Source organism: Emys orbicularis, chromosome 2 (genome assembly GCF_028017835.1).
Source record: "Emys orbicularis isolate rEmyOrb1 chromosome 2, rEmyOrb1.hap1, whole genome shotgun sequence".
In the NCBI taxonomy this organism is placed as follows: domain Eukaryota; kingdom Metazoa; phylum Chordata; order Testudines; family Emydidae; genus Emys; species Emys orbicularis.
In genome coordinates this window covers 71,872,812-71,889,505 of record NC_088684.1, presented here as the reverse complement: position 1 = coordinate 71,889,505, position 16,694 = coordinate 71,872,812, and the positions used below count along the sequence as shown (strand labels likewise).

At 45.0% G+C, this 16,694-nt stretch overlaps 1 protein-coding gene across 1 annotated transcript in view; it reads right to left on the bottom strand.

The window, feature by feature from the left end:
• Positions 1–14,875, bottom strand: part of PXDNL (peroxidasin like) — a 317,299-nt gene extending 302,424 nt beyond the window's left edge. Inside the window, exons 1-2 of the mRNA XM_065398307.1 lie at positions 14,857–14,875; positions 10,873–11,101 (exon numbers count right to left, since the gene is read on the bottom strand). Of these exons, the coding sequence (XP_065254379.1) occupies positions 10,873–11,101; positions 14,857–14,875 (248 nt within the window). The remainder of the gene's footprint in view (positions 1–10,872; positions 11,102–14,856) is intronic.
• Between the last annotated feature and the right edge of the window lie 1,819 nt (positions 14,876–16,694).

The following is a 16,694-nucleotide window of genomic DNA, read 5'->3' as shown; positions in this document are numbered from 1 at the left end:
TCCAACAAAAGTGGGAAGATTTATTCTTCCCACAATGGTGAGGTTATAGGGTAGTTGGCTCTGCAAACAGATGAGACACAAGGTGAACTCACAATGAGAAATTCTCCTCCCCTAAATGAAAAACATTCTACAACAGCGTATTTTGAAAAATAACCTGAAGTTTTTAAGGACAGCCTTGCTTATAACAGATGTTGATTACAATGGGCCTAAGGCAGGGGTGGGCAAACTACAGCCCGTGGGCCAGATCCAACCCGTCAGGGCTTTGGATCCAGCCTACGGGATTGCCACCCCTGTGGCACCGCGGGGCTAAGGCAGGCTCCCTGCCTGCCCTGGCCCTGGCCCCACACCGCTCCCAGAAGCAGCCGGCACCACGTCCCTGCAGCCCCTGGGAGAGCAGGGGGCAGAGGGCTCCATGCGCTGCCCTCACCTGCAGGCACTGCCCCCCACAACTCCCATTGGCTGGGAATGGGGAACTGCAGCCAATGGGAGCTTCGGAGGAGGTACCTGCAGGCAAGGGCAGCACGCAGAGCCCTCTGCCCCTCCTCCCCCAGGGGCTGCAGGGACATGGTGCCGGCCGCTTCCCGGAGCGGCGCAGGCCAGGGCAGGCAGGGAACCTGCCTTAGCGCCACTGCGCGCCACTGCCACCCTGGAGATGCTCAAGGTAAGTGGTACCAGGCTGGAGCCCGCACCCTGCACCACTCCTGCACCCCAACTCCCTGCCCTGAGCCCCCTGCCACACCCCTCCTGCACCCCAACTCCCTGCCCTGAGCTCCCTGCTGCACCCCTTCTGTATCCCAACCCTACCTGAGCCCCTTGCCACACCCCTCCTGCACCCCAACCCTCTGCCGAGCCCCCTGCCGCACACCACACCCCTCCTGCACCCCAACCTCCTGCCCTGAGCTCCCTGCCGCACCCCAACCCTCCCTGAGCCCCCGCCGCACCCCTCCTGCACCCCAACCCTCTGCCCTGAGCCCCCTGCCGCACACTGCACCCCAACGCCCTGCCCTGAGCCCCCTCATACACCCCACATCCCTCCTGCATCCCAACCCCTTGCCCTGAGCCCCTTCCTACACACCACACCCCCCTCCCACACCCTACACTCCCTCCTGCACCCCAACCCCCTGCCCCAGCCCTACATTCATGGCCCTGCATGCAATTTCCCCACGCAGATTTGGCCCTCGGGCCAACAAGTTTGCCCACCCCTGGCCTAAGGTGTGCTTCTGGCCTTGTTATTCTATACAAATCAGAGAAACTAAGCAAGATATGTTCTCCCCTCTAGCACCCACTTCCTTTGCCTTCAATGTGTGTGCGCGTGCACGTCTTTCTTCTCCAGTCCCACTTTTCTTTGTGAGCATTCCAAGAGATTTCAAGCTATACTTACCCTTACAGGTCAAGTAACTAACAAGTACCACAGGACATCAAGGGTTACTCCTGTTAGGAATTCCAGCATACCAGACCATGCTGCACAAACATGCTATTTGCAGTTCCTACAAATAGTTGGAATTAGGAGGCAACCTCCTCCCACATTCTCCTACAAAATGTTTCTATGATCTATGCATATGCTATGCATTGGCTCCAGGACTAATGGAACTCTGTGTTTCAGTAGTCTCACAGACTACAGACTGTGAAACTGGGCCATTGTTTAAAGTTAGAATGAGTTATCAGTAGATAATGCAGTCACTGCACACCCTAGGGACTTTTGCACCAGATCCATTTTGATGATTCCCTGTGGCAATTTTTTCAACAGAAATATGCTATAAAGCAAAAATAGTTCATACTTAGGATTTTCCACTATCACCCTCCAAAAATTAAATATGGGATTTACAGAAAGATACTTTTTCAAAGAGTGTTGACAAAAAATACCTAACTGTTGGCCAAAAATGCAATGTTTTTGTTAGAAAGCTGGATGCAGATGTACCTCAGTGTTATAGCTATTCTTTCCACTATTTCTACTGACAGTGTAATTCCTGTTATGAGAGAGGTTTTTAACAAAAACTTTTATAATGCTTTAACACTGATTGACTGTTGTCAGAAATAATTAGGAACAGGATACCTATAAGTACCGTAATAGGAGTCTGGTACACAAGAGCGCTGGCAAGAAACTCAGCTCGATTTCCAGCCCTCAGTCACATGACCAGAGTGAGGTCTCCAAGACCAATACCCTTGTCACATGACATTGACTCCATTGGTTAATTACAACTTACCTTTTATTAAAAACAACCCAGATGAATAAAACCCCCAAATGAACATAAAATGTGATACCAATCAAAAAGTGAACATTAATGTGATGTATTCATTACTGTCTCTGAATGCCCATGGTCTTCCAATCACATGAGCACTTCTTGTTCTCAAAGTAATTCCTTCTGCAATAACTTATTGAGCCACTGAAGTGGATCTGCCACCTGGAATCTGTGCGCACTTACTATTCTTGGCAATTTTCATGGTCAGTAACTGAGTTTTACTTCTCTCAACAAAGGAGCTTTAACAATAGCATTCTAGATGTCTTTAAGAAACAGAGTCAGCGTCCTCCACGTGTTAGATGCCTTCTGTTAGACTAATCCTTATGGGAGTGGGGTTCTGACATATAAACACACAAGGACAAAGCAAACCAGACAGCAGTTATCCAGCAGTTTTTGCAGTCAAATGCATTTCTACACTTGAAAACGTCTTAGGCCATAAGCAATTCAGGGCAGTGACCATATCTTCCTGTGTATTCATATAGCCACTAGCACAATGGAGCACTGAGTCCTACTAGGACTTCTGGGCACTACTGTAACATTATATAATAGTCCTATAGACACAATCAGAATGAAAATCTATTACACAGTAATCCCCTCTGCAATCATACTTCATGCTAATCTCTGCCACTGGGTTAGTTTACCGGACAAAGAGGCTGATCCATTATATGTGGAACTAAGAATCAATTCCACAGGGATACATGCACAGAGTATTTAAGAAATCAGAACCTAGGAACTGCCATACTGGATCAGACCCATGTTCAATCTAATCCCGCGTACTGTCTGCAACAGAGGCCAACATCAGAAGAAGGTACAAGAAGCCATGAAGTAGATCAGTGGTTCCCAAACTTGTTCCGCCGCTTGTGCCGGGAAAGCCCCTGGTGGGCTGGGCCAGTTTGTGTACCTGCCGCGTCCGCAGGTTCGGCCAATCGCGGCTCCCAGTGGCTGCGGTTCACTGCTCCAGGCCAATGGGAGCTGCTGGAAGTGGCCTGGAGCAGCGAACTGCAGCCAGTGCGAGCCGCGATCGGCTGAACCTGCGGACGCGGCAGGTACACAAACCGTCCCAGCCCACCAGGGGCTTTCCCGGCACAAGCTGCGGAACAAGTTTGGGAACCACTGAAGAAGACAGAGGTGAGACAACCCTAATGGTTAGAAATTGGTTTAACCCTGAAGCACAAGGGTTTATATCTCCTCTAAAAGTTTATCTACTATTAACTCTGGATATGGATATTTTTTACCCATATAAATAGCAATCCCTCTTTGAAGTGGGCCCCAACTGTACATGAAGTTTTACTCCGTAACAGAGCAGACATCAAGTGTAAATGGTGGATTCTCTGTAACTTGGAAGTCTTTAAATCATGGATTTGAGGGCTTCAGTAACTCAGCCAGAGGTTAGAGATGTATTGCAGGACTGGTGGGTGAGGTTCTGTGGCCTGCCATGTGAAGAAGGTTAGACTAGATGATCATGATGGTCCCTTCTGACCTTGAAGTCTATGGAATACATAGCAAACAGAAGTTTAATTACTAATAAATTCATTATAACATAATGTTCATATCTAGGATTCGAAAGATTTATCTTTTTTCTAGGTTATTGTTGGTTAGCATGGTAATTGACAGTCACTGAATAATGGTATAAAATGAAAGACATTCTTTAAATAATTTCCAGTAATCAACATAAAAACAAAATAAAATGCACTTCTACCTATTAAAAACAATAATTGTTGCCCATTCAAATTCCTGGAACTGAAATCCCACTGAAAACAAAAATAAGAGAGAGACAGAGAAAAGGAAGTTAATATACTACCTTACAAGTGCAGATAAATGAGAATGTTTAGCTAAAGCTAGTTTTCTTTCTGTAGCAAAAGCACTCTCTTGTGGAGTGTTAAAATTTCACTACAGTTCAGCTAGCCTCTGTTTTTTATACAGATGAGACATCTGGCTGCACAGTGCATAAGGAAATGTGAGCTTAGACTTTTCACTGTTGTTTCAGCAACATTCCTAAGTATTTTCTCTGCTCTTCGCAAATGGCCGGCTGCGCTTCAGAAGAGTCAGTGGTGCGCACTTCATTGGAGCTGCAAGTGCAGCAAACCAGACAACTGTTTTACAGGACTCTTCAGACAGACAGGCAGCTTTCACCTCAGACCAATGAGGGTATTGATCCCAACTGTGATGTCTTCTTAGAAAAGAAATGATCAGGCAGAAGAAAAGTGGGTGGAGAATGAAATCTTAGATTTCTAAGAGATACGGAGACCTTTGCTATGAACTTTTCCACATAGGGCAGGTTAGGGAGTGGAAATTGGTCTGCTGGACAGTGTTTGGGAACAGGCCTCTGCTTTTCTTTGATGCTTTACTTCATCCAGCGTGGGAGCTTTAAGGAACATTTGGAGGAAGAGCCACAGGCTCCACTTAAGTAAGAGAATTGACCGATACACTTAGGGGTTTTAAGATTCAACATTAGCGGTTTTTAATGTGAATTTATATTTTGTTTAAATGCATGTCCATGTACTAATATTTATAGCTCAGTGTGATTTATTTCTAAAATACAAATAAAATTCTGGCAGCTTTTATATGGGACCTATAGGTCTGACCCTTTTATTCCAGTCTCTATGACAAGTGCACTGCCATCTGTGGCATTAATAGTAATACACTTTCTGCAAGTTCCAGTATCATTTATGATCCAGAAGCGTGTCATTTTTGCTCCATTACATAACAAGTCTGATCCAGTAATACTGAATTTTCATCTAAAATTTTCCTAGTGGAGTAACATATTGCATCCATAGATCATTAAATAAGAGTTACAGTCATTTCGATCTCGTTTGCATAGAAATACAGGGCCAGATTCCCAGGTGGCATAAATCATCATAGCTCCATTGATGCCAACGGCACTAACCCAATCTACACAGCTGAAGAGCTGGCCAACAGAACCGGGAAACGTTAAGTCCCATGCCTACAATTCGTTGAGTACAGACAGAACTGTGTACCTGCACAGAATCAATGGGCATGTCTACACTGCAGCTGGAAGTGCACTTCTTAGCTCAAGTAGACAAATATGCGCCACGTCTGCTCAAGCCAACATGCTACAAATGGTGCCACAGCCAGCGGCTCAGGCTAGCCACCAGGGGTCAGGACGGGTTTGTACTCAGGTGGCTAGCCCAACCCGCCACCTATGCTAACCTGGTTGCACTGCTATTTTAGCACACTAGATTGAACAGAGCTAGCACATCTGTCTACTTGAATTGGGAAGCACACTTCCACCTGCAGTGTGGACATAATCCATTTGGGCTACCTATGCAGATTGCAGGATTTAGACCTAAAATATGTATTAGGTCTTCTAGTTCATCTCCACAATAATACAGGATTTCTCCCTACCATTTTGATCTGTAGTTTTCAGATGTTGTATTATATAGGAACTGAGGAGTATCCCTTTAAATTGCTTAGGAACCTTCTAGTTGACCTCCCTGTCTTCTATGGCAGAAGCCATCAGAACCCTAAGACAGGAGCAATGTATATATGTAGCAAGACCCATAAGTTTGTACAGAAACAGGCTATGCAATCAAGTACACTTACTGAGGAACAGGAATCCTGCACGACATCTCCTATTCCTGGGAGCTTAGGACTAGCCATGAAGTCCTTGTATGTAGCACCATGCATCTGTTTAGCTGTATAGCCGGTGTAGAGATCTCAGTGCATTCATCATTAAATCATCCTTTTCTTGATATGCATTTGATAACCTCACCCCCTCCTTCCCCAACAAACTCAGAACATAGCCAGTACCACGCCAAATAAATGTGCAGAACTTCATGAGATCTTACACAATAGTGTGTATTTAAAGAGGCATATGGTGCCATTTGTCTGGACATAGCTCCTACCGTTACATGGTACAGAAATTACTGGGCTTGAACCCCATCCCCAAATCAATATACATAACACTTCTATCCCCCACCCCCCCATACCTCCATCCTTTACAATGGTCATGCTGATTTTGGGGGCGGGGGTGGGGAGGAAGTAATATTGGCCAAGACCACTTGTAATATATCTTGTGTATCAAGTTACGAAGCACAGCACTTTAAAAGCTTAATTAAAAATATCAGAAAAGACAATACTGATCCAGTCCCACCTTCAAGTCACTTCTACAACTTAACACTTTTCACAAGAATCCTGTAAAATTCTTGTATGATGACCATGGAGAAAGGAAGCTTTCCAATTCAAATAACTAAAAAAGACACAACTAGATAACATCTTTAGCTGTGTCAGGCGGAAAGCATACAGGCATGAAACACAGAGATGCATTTGAACACCAGACATATTAAGGGGAAATCTTTTTTTGGTCCAATGGAACCAATATGTTAACAGCTGGAATGAGAACTGGCAAACGTGAAACATAGAATCCTATTTTATTCTTGAGGAAGCAGAAGTTATTCTTCTGAACTGGAAGAGTTTCTTTTCGGACTGATCACTATTCTTTTTATGGTTCGCTCACCCTCTTCAGAGGTGCAAGAGCAAGCTGGCAATTTCCACACAAAGCAAAAATTTTCAATTAATACATAACATTGACTTATTCCAAGTGACTGACATGAACCTCCTAATAAAGTAAGGGAAACATGAAGTAACAAAATTCATAAATAGTCTTAAAAAGCTTCGCCTGAGAAAGCTGTGTTAAATGTTTATGTTCAAATTACCTTTATCAACTGCATCTATATCCTCAATTTTTTCTATGAACATTCACATTTTATATCCAAGACCATGAAACTTATCACAGAATTGCACAATGTATATATATGCCAAGAACTTTAGGACAAAGAGCCCTCAGTTTAACTAAGCCAAGTGATGTCAGACGTTTCATTAGCAATCAGTCAGTCTTACATAAAAAATAAAAATCTGGTCATTATCAGATATCTTTTGTCTACAGCCTTTAGATTTCCCAATGGCTTGATCCATTTAAAAAACTAGCAGTAAAGAAACTGTATTTTCCACAGCTTTAGGCTTATGATGGAATTCATGTTTCCTACAGGGGTTTAATTGCATTACATGCACACATAACTTCACTGATATTGAAGATGCTGGCTCGTTTCGAGATTTTGAATAAGTGTTGGTATGCGTATGTATTAGCAATACTGGCATGTGTTTTCAATAGCAGTAGCTTGGTATGCTCTGACAGCATATGGTTATAGATTAAAATAATAAATAAAGAAAAAGATGGCCAATTAAATGTGCATATAACCTTTCCCCAGTGAGCTCTGTTGATATATTTTCCTCCCAATACTGGGGAATCTCCCCACCCCGCCTTTAACTAACTAACCAATTCTGTTATTCAGCAAAGCTCCTGTATCATTTTTATCTCTTTTCAGCTAACCTGCCCATTCCTTCTGAGAACACCTCTCACTATCTAAATGTGGCATGTCAAGGGAGTTGGAGGTATTGTTTATACTATGTTATAATCCTTTGGTATCACTTAATTGGTTTAAATGGCTTTAAAATAAATCTGTCAACTCCCGACAGCTTTAACTGAATTTCTAGGCCTACTTAGAGACTTGTCTCCACATCCCTCTATGTAGTTCTTCTTTAAGATCCTGTTTTACACCTGTGCAAAGCAATGATTATTCCTTTATCACAGGACCTGTAGAATAATCACAAGAGAGGACCAATTGCCCTCCTTTAAAAGCTACCTAACAGCGAGAATGACTAACCATTGGACCAAGTTACCAAAGGAAGTGGCAAATTTGCCATCTCTTAACGTCTTCACAGGAAGACTGGATGCCTTTCAGGAAGAAATGCTTTAGTCAAACAAAAGTTCTTGAGCTTAATACAGGAGTAACTGGATAAAGTGTTATGGCCTGTGATATAATAGAGGTCAGACTAGATGAGCTAATGGTCCTTTATGGCCTTGAACTCTACCCAGTACAGATTGGGCCTTCTCGCCACCACCAGAAATATAAAGCATCTCAGTGTAGAAGGGGAAGCTTTACGAAGTATTCTTCACAACATCTTTCTCCAGCATCCTCTATCACATTTCTAATAAATTGTTTACAGTTATCTCATCCTCACTCAGTTGCACCTGCAGAGTGGCTCTGATCCTGCAAGCTTCTCCATGCAGGCAGGTCCTTGTACCCATGCAGAGTCTCACAGTCTTCTGCACAGAAGTCATCCCACACTAAGGAGGCTAAGGACACAGAAGATTGGGGCCTTAGACTATGATCTCTGAGGCATGGACTTTTTTACTGTCCATTTATGCTCGATTGGTACCTCCAGCAGTATAAATAATATAAAATATTATATTGCCCATTGACAATGTTGCTTCAGTGGATATTTAATCTCAATGGATTACCGCAGAAGACAATTTCTAAACACAGCAGGCATCAGTTAGGTGTGGGCAGGTGTCACAGTTGGGCATTGCTCTTTCCTTCTTTAGGAAAAGCAAATAAGTGAGCTGAGATCAATTTTCTATTGATCTAATCCTCAGGGAAGAGACTTTAAGAGAGCAAATCACAGCGTCACAGCTGTAAACCTGAATCTTTAGCAACTTCCAGTAACACACAGAATTCAAGGAGATTAATCCAGTTTTTACAAAATCAAAATCAAACCAAAGTTTGTTCATACCCTGTAATTTTCAGCCTTAATCTTTTCAACCATTTATTACAACTGCCACTTGGCTCTCAAGTTCTCCCTCTCTGACAAAGTTGCAGTCAGCCTATTTTTGTTGTTGTTTTAACAGCTTCAATAACAATGATGACTAAGGTCTTGATAGGCTAGCAGATGTTTTCTAAAAGGAAAATAATAGCATCTGAAAACAGATCCTCATGTTTCCTGCACAAAAACTATCCTGGTAGCACAGCACATTTATCCATGGCAATTGTAATCAGTTAAAATCATAAGCTAGTTCTGGTTTAAAACAGTTCACAAAGAGGTTTAGGTTTAGGATTAATCACTTGCAAATATACACTCTGAAATAACAGCCACCTTGATAATCCCATGCTGCTGTAACTATTTGTCTATTGTTACTTGATCATTTTCCACTAGGGTGATCAGATGTCCCGATTTTATAGGGACAGTCCTGATTTTTGGGGCTTTTTCTTATATAGTCACCTATTACCCCCCACCCCCGTCCCGATTTTTCATACTTGCCCTCTAGTCTCCCTGTTTTCCACTCCTGCAATACAAACATTTCCAAACATAAGGAGAGCAAAAATTGGATATGGGAACATTAATGAATGACAGTAAAGGCAATCAAGCTGAAAAATCATTACTGGGTGTGTTACTTTGGTTGGAAAGCAGTGACATGCCAGTCCTATTTCATGACTAGACAAAAGGGTATCCTGGCCTTGACACAGGGAGGAACCAAACAAAGTCCAACCTGACAAGAGAACATTAGCAGCTGCTTCGCAGTCCTATCTGCAGAGAGAGAACCTGGGAGCAAAAACAGTCCAGCAACATGGCCCTAGCCAGCAAAACAGTCAAAGCTCCATCTGTTCAAATGCATTTGGTCATTTCCTGTCATGTCAACACAACCTTAATTATTGACTTTTATCTGTACCTTTACTCCTGACAGTGGAAAGTGCTCTTTGGAGCTGCTGCAGTTCTCAGCTTCAATATTTTCAGGAATGAAAATTTTCCATACACATTCAAACACTTTTCCTTTTTCCTCTCATCCTTCAAATAATTTACCTCCAACCTAAACTCCTCCAACCATATAATCACCTCAAACCTCCAATCCTTCCCAGTGGTTTGCCTCTGCAATTAACAATCACCCTCACCCACCCAGGTCAGCCACTGAAATGTATCCACCTCCCACTACCTCAAGTACATGCCCATCCTGATTTCTCTTATTCCCCCCTGGGATCTTTCATCCCAGACCTATACTCCAGGGATGCTTCTGGAATAAGTTATCCCCTGAGATCACTCAAACCCACCCCCTCCCCAAACACCATCACTAGAGACTCCCCTTATGATATGCCAGCCATTGCCACTCAGGTAACTCACATATATCTCCCCTTGGAATATATCAGTTCTCCTCCACCACTACCAGGAGCTCCTGTGATCTGCCACTCTAGAGATTCCCCCTGGGATATGCCAATGCCCAGTGCTTAATTTGTGCCAGGGCTGAGCCCAGCATCTCTAGGCTTGGCAGTTCACAGCCCCAGCACCTCTGGGCTTGCCAGGTCAGTTATGAAAGTAAACCAATTGCTTGAGCCCCAGCAACTCTTTCATTACAAATTAAATACTACCAGTGCCACAGTGAGCAGTCACCACCCATATGTACCCATCCCCTTTCAGGAATACCGCCTGGCATATGCCAGCACTCATCTTCCAGGGGCTCCCCTTGGGGTATGCCACTACGCCCAGGATCACTCAACCCCCACTTAGTCACTATGCTACCACAGACTCCTGTGGAATCTGCCCCACCTTTCAGGGACCCGCCCCCCCTCGGGCCAGTCACCTCCCCTCTGCCCAGTATGTCTCCCCCTGGAATTTCTCCTCACTGCTCCTGCTCAAATTGCTCCAGCCCCTGGGTCACGCTCTTGCCTTGCAACAGCCAAACTGGGGCGGAGGGAGTGAAGCGCCAGCCCTGAGAGGCACGAAATTGACCAGGAGCTGGAAGCTCAGCGAGCGGGAGGGAGGGAGGCAGCGTGGTACTTACAGGACTGATGTCTGCTGAGGCACCCTGGGGATGTGATCCAGCATCAAGTGCATGCAGCGGATGGTGGTTTTAAAGCAAAGGCATCGACTAGGGCAGGGCAGGGACGCGGCGCACCGCACGGCCAGGAAAAGGACAGCTAAGGAGAGAAGTTTAGGCTCCATCTCCCCTTCGCTCCCCAGCCCCAGCTCGGGAGAGTCTGGCAGGTCCCGCTGCAGCTGCACTCGGGCACCTTTCCAAAGGACATCCCGGGGCCAATCAGCAATGGCTGGGATCACATTACAGGCAGCAGCGCGCTCCGGGTACCACCAGGGGGCGCCGCCCTGCTAAAGCCTATGCAGCCGGGCTTTTAAAACCTGGTGAGAAAGGGGGGAGGCGGGGGCCAGACTTCAGCGCCAGATACTGACTGTGTTAATTAGTTTCAGCTGTGGGAAAAGCGATGCCTCACAGCTCAGCTAGTGGAGAAGTTGTTTTCCACAATGTCAGGTGATCCTTTTAAGGAATTAATGCACTTTCCTGGAATTGCTTAATCCAGGCAAGCCCCCTCCCACTGACATGCTAACCAACTGAACTGCTTGGGAATGCAGTGCCCTAGACAGCGCCCTTGCTCTGCACAGGACTTTAGGGACCAGGTAAAAAGGCAGGTCCCCAGGGGGTTGCAGTGTCAATCTCTGTTTTGCAAGAGTAGGTCCAAGTGTCTCTGCACACAGACAGGAACACATGCTCTTAGAGGGGTAGGGGGGAGAGCCACTTCAATGGAGAAAGCTTCTCTAGCCTTAAAAAGTAATGAAAACCAGACTTTTTAGAACAAACAGATGAACAGGCCAGTATACATTTTGGCCATGTCAAGCTGCTTTGCTTAATGCAAAGGGAGTCTTGGTAAATGCATTCCACTTTCTAATCCCATTGAGATAACACTGATCCCATAAGCTGAGAGAAAAGAAAGCAGTCATCCCTTTGCAGAGGAAGCTGGAGAAGACAGACCATGCTTTCCAACAGATCTGTTGCCCCCATCAGCCTCCCAAGAAGTCACAGCTCTACTTACCTTTGTAGTGTGGGGAGAAGGAATGACCACTCAGCAAGATTTCCCTCCCTCTCTGGATGGATAGTTCATTCCTCTTGTCTTTGGGAGAAAGTGGCTGCGCACTTTCCTTGCCCCTCCTTGGGGAAGGGAACAAGATGTGACTGGTAGCTTCACTCCTAGGCCCTGTCAGCTTCAGTGGATCCCTTGCACCTGTACAGAGCTCCATAATAATATTTAGCCCTTATACAGTGCTTTCATCAGCAGAGCTCAAAATAACTACACCCATTTTACAGATGGGGAAATTGAGTCACACAAAGGTGAAGTGTCTGGCCCAAAATCAACCAGCAGGCAAGTGGAAGAGCCATAAAACAGAACCCAGATTTTTTGAATCCTAGACCAGTGCCACTGGGCCATGTTGGGGCTCTCTACAGGCACAGGGAGCCACCTACTTGGATGCAGTTGCAGGAACAGGGACTTGGGCCCAGATCCTCAAAGGTGCCTAACTCCTATTGAAGCCAATGGAAGGTAGGCACCTAAATAACTTTCAGGATCTGGGCTTAAGTTCACAAGATGGATAGCTGTATCCACCACTGTGATGCATGTATGCAAACTGCCATAGGGTTCCACATGAGGGCAGCAGTCCACCCACACGGATTCTAATGCAGGCTTGGGGCCAATGACACCTATCCCTATGTTCCCACTCCTCCAATGCCCTTTGTAGACTGTGCAAGTGAAACTCCATAGGCCTCCATTATGCAATCAGACCCTTAGACCTTTGTCCAAATGCAGGACTAAAACTACAGACTCCTTTAAGGGCCTTTACATCCTCTTGGTTCTGTGCAGTCCCATTGCACAGTCAGTACTAAACCCATCAGAAGATAAAATGGTAAATTAATAATAACTCTGCCCATCTGCTCAGCCCTGTTGGTGTGGTTCCCATAACACAGAGGAAACTTGTTCTGTATCCAACCTCTCTCTTCTAAAAAAACAAACTGAGAAGCTAGCAAAAAGCTGTTCCTAACACATCTCAGCCAGGGTTCACACCAAGTTGCGGTACAGAGGCAGGGCCGCACAGAGAATTCAGGGGGCCTGGGGTAAAGCAATTTTGGGGGCCCCTTTCATAAAAAAAAGTTGCAATACTATAGAATACTTTATTCTTGTGGGGGCCCCTCTGGGGCCTGGGGCCTGGGGCAAATTGCCCCACTTGCCCCTCCCCCCCCCCCCCCCGGGCGGCCCTGTACAGAGGCATCACTTGTTGCTCTGATGGATGACCTTCTTCTGTCCATAATCAAGGGTGTACATCCATGCTCATCCAGCTGGAAGTATGAATCATTTAAAATAGTTAATCACCAAATGCTTCAACCCTGCCTCCAAAGGGCTTCAGATGTGAATTGAAATGACCGGAAATGGCTCATGTCCTTCCTTTCAGTGGGTCATTTTAGATCATTCTACCTCCATCCACAGAGCCCTTGTGTAAAAGGACGGGTGGCCCAGCAGTTGGGGCCCTGGACTACAAGGAATATTCCAGCTTCTGTCATTGACTTGCTGTGTCACCCTAGGAAAGACACTTAACATCTCTGAGTCTCAGCTTCATCATCCGTAAATTGGGGGTATTGATAATTACTCAGCTTTGTAAAGTGTTTTGAGATCAATGGATGAAACAGGCTATAGATTGTATTAATTATTTATTATTTATTATCATTATTTATTTATTCCCTGTGGAGCCCCATCAGACTCAAACCTCTCCCCATCTGACTCTAAAAGGCCCCTCCAAGTATTTCATTGGGGTGGATTCACTGAAGTGTGATAAGGCAGAGCCAAGCTCATAAACAATACTTGAAAATACTAAAGGGCTCCTTACTAGTGAAGAAAAGGCATAACAAGAACCGAAGTCTGGAAGTCAAAGCTGGACAGTTTCAAATTAGAAATAAGGCATCACTTTTTTAACAGTGGGTGTGCTTAACCATTGGAACAAACTACCAAGGAAAGTGGTGGTTCTCCATCTCTTGGTGTCTTCAGATCAAGGCTGGATGCCCTTCTGGAGATATGATTTAGCTAAACACATGTTACTGGGCTCAGTCCAGAGGTAACTGGATGAAATTTGATGGCATGTGATACAAAGGGGGTCAGAATAGATTATTATCTAAGGGTCCCTTCTGACCTTTAAATCATTGAAATGGCTGCGCTACCACAGTTTTGTGTAGCAATGTTGACATGGCCCGTGGGGTTTTTTAACTACAAAAGGGTGCACTCAAGAGCTAACAGTGCTTCTGTTACATACACAGTTCTTGTTTTGGCTTTCCAAAAAAGACACCTCCCCTTAAGCTTTATCATATGTTTTCTCTTTCTCTAAGAATTATTGTTGCTGGCACAGTGACACACTTCATGTTTTCAAAATAAACTGTTGTTGATTCTCCAACTGCCTTATGCCATTATTTCAACATATTGTAAAAGCAACAAGTCTCATTAGGGCATCCATTCCTTGGTGATTGGCACACTGCTCAAATTACTGGAAGCATGCAGCCAAATACAATGCAACAGAGGCATATCCCAATGAAATAGCAATACCCTGACCTATTGTGCATTGTTCATGCTCATTTAGAACATATGCATCAACCTTCATCTTGGCTTTATTAATGTGACTGCTATCATCACTACATGCACTAATGTAACAGGAGCTAGTTACATGCAGCTAAAGAATGAACATCATTGAACTGTAAATGAGAAATTACAGCATTTCTACCATGATGTCCCTTCTCCCTCGGAATTCTCTTATCTTTTTTTAATTATTTTTATGGATAGTGTCACGGAAATCTATTGCTATGGGCCTATTAGCAGAGGGAAGGACAGGACAGCATTAGGGATAGTATTGTTTTCCTTATCCTAATAACACTCCTTGTTCAGCTTTTGAAGAAAATGACTGTTTTTGAGACACTTCACCATAATCACGATAGTCTCAATACCTTTGTGATGCTTCACCATAATCACGATAGTCTCAGTACCTTGCATTCCTAAACAGAAGTCACAGAATTACAAACAATTCATACATATTCATTCACTTAGATTGCAAGCTCTTTGTGACAGATACTGTCATATTGTTCTGTATTTGTACAGCACCTAGCACAATGGGGTTCAGGATAATGGCTCGGGGTTCCTAGGCACTACCACAGTAGAGATAAATAAATAATAATAATACAGTCGACCCTCAAAGTTACGAATACCAAAGTTAGGAACTGAGCAGTCAACCACACACCGGAAGTACACAATCAGGCAGCAGCAGAGACAAAAAAAAAAGCAAATACAGTACAGTACTGTGTTAAACATAAACTACTAAAATAAGGGAAAGCAGAATTTTTCTTCTGCATAGTAAAGTTTCAAAGCTGTATTAAGTCAATGTTCAGTTATAAACTTTTGAAAGACCAACCATAACGTTTTGTCTGGAGTTATGAACATTTCAGTTACGAGCAACCTCCATTCCCAAGAAGTTCGTAACTCTGAGGTTCTACTGTACTGACCAAATAATCCATTAAGAATGTGCATATATTAAACTTACCCAACTCTGCGAACTTCTCCTTGGCTCAATCAAGGCAGAGCACTTCCGGAGGCAATGGGAGGAGATAATGGAGGGGAAATAATGTTGCTTTGCAAAGAAATATTATTCGCCAGGGATCGCTGTCCAAACTTATTTGTGTCCATTTGGGGAACAAAGACCAGGCCAAAAAACCCCAACCCTCTATGAAGGGTGCCAGGTCAGTGTGGAAATTACAGAGGTGGGGGGAGAGCGCACTTTGCTCTGTTGCTGCCAAAGTGATGGTGTGAATGCTTCGCAGTCAGAGCCTGGCCATGTGTCAGTTGTTTTTCTGCCTGAAAATTCATGTGGTATTACAACATGATAGGGTATCACAGCCAATGTCAGGAAAAAGCATGTGAAAAAGATCATCCACTAAACATGGCTTTTATTTATTTAACAAGTGCCTTTGATAGTGTTAACAGAGGGGAGTTCTGGGAACATCAGGAAATATATAGATTGGGATGGACCACATCAGGGAATAGAAATTGTATGGCAGGCTATGAATGCTCACAAAATTGTGGATGGTGTGTGTGTGGGGGGGTGAGGGCTCTGCCTGGGGGTGCGGACTCTGGGGTAGGGCTGGAGATGAGGAGTTTGGGGTGTAGGAGGGTGCTCTGGGCTGGGACCAAGGGGTTTGGAAAGCAGGAGAGGGATCAGAGCTGGGGCAGGGGGTTGGGGCGCGGGAAGAGGCTCAGGGATGCAGGCTCTGAGCGGCGCTTACCTCAAGCAGCTCCCAGAAGCAGTGGCATGTCCCTTCTCCGGCTCCTATGCAGAGGTGCGGCCAGGCGGCTCTGCACGCTGCCCCATCTGCAGGCGCCGCCCCTGCAGCTTCCATTGGCGTGCCGGAGGGGGCCATTGGAGTGTGTAGGAGCCGGAGCGGGGAAATGCCGTGGCTTCCAGGAGCCGCATATAGCGGCCCCCAAACCAGCGCCCCGTCCAGAGCACCAGAGTGGGGCCGAGCCGTGTGGTGCGGCCCCTGACCCAGCGGGAGCTCGTGGGCAGGCTTAAAATGACTCATGGGCCTTAGTTTGCCCACCCCTGATATAGATGCCCAGAGAAGCCAGACAGATCTGGAATTCATTATGATTGTATCCTTTCTGGTCAAATTAGGTCAGGTGTCAAGCAAAGATGTGTATTTCCAGCCTCTCCATCCTTATGGCCACCCACCAGCCCCAGAGAGACCTGCCTAGGACTATGGAAATCTTCAGATCCTGAGGGCTCCCTCACCAC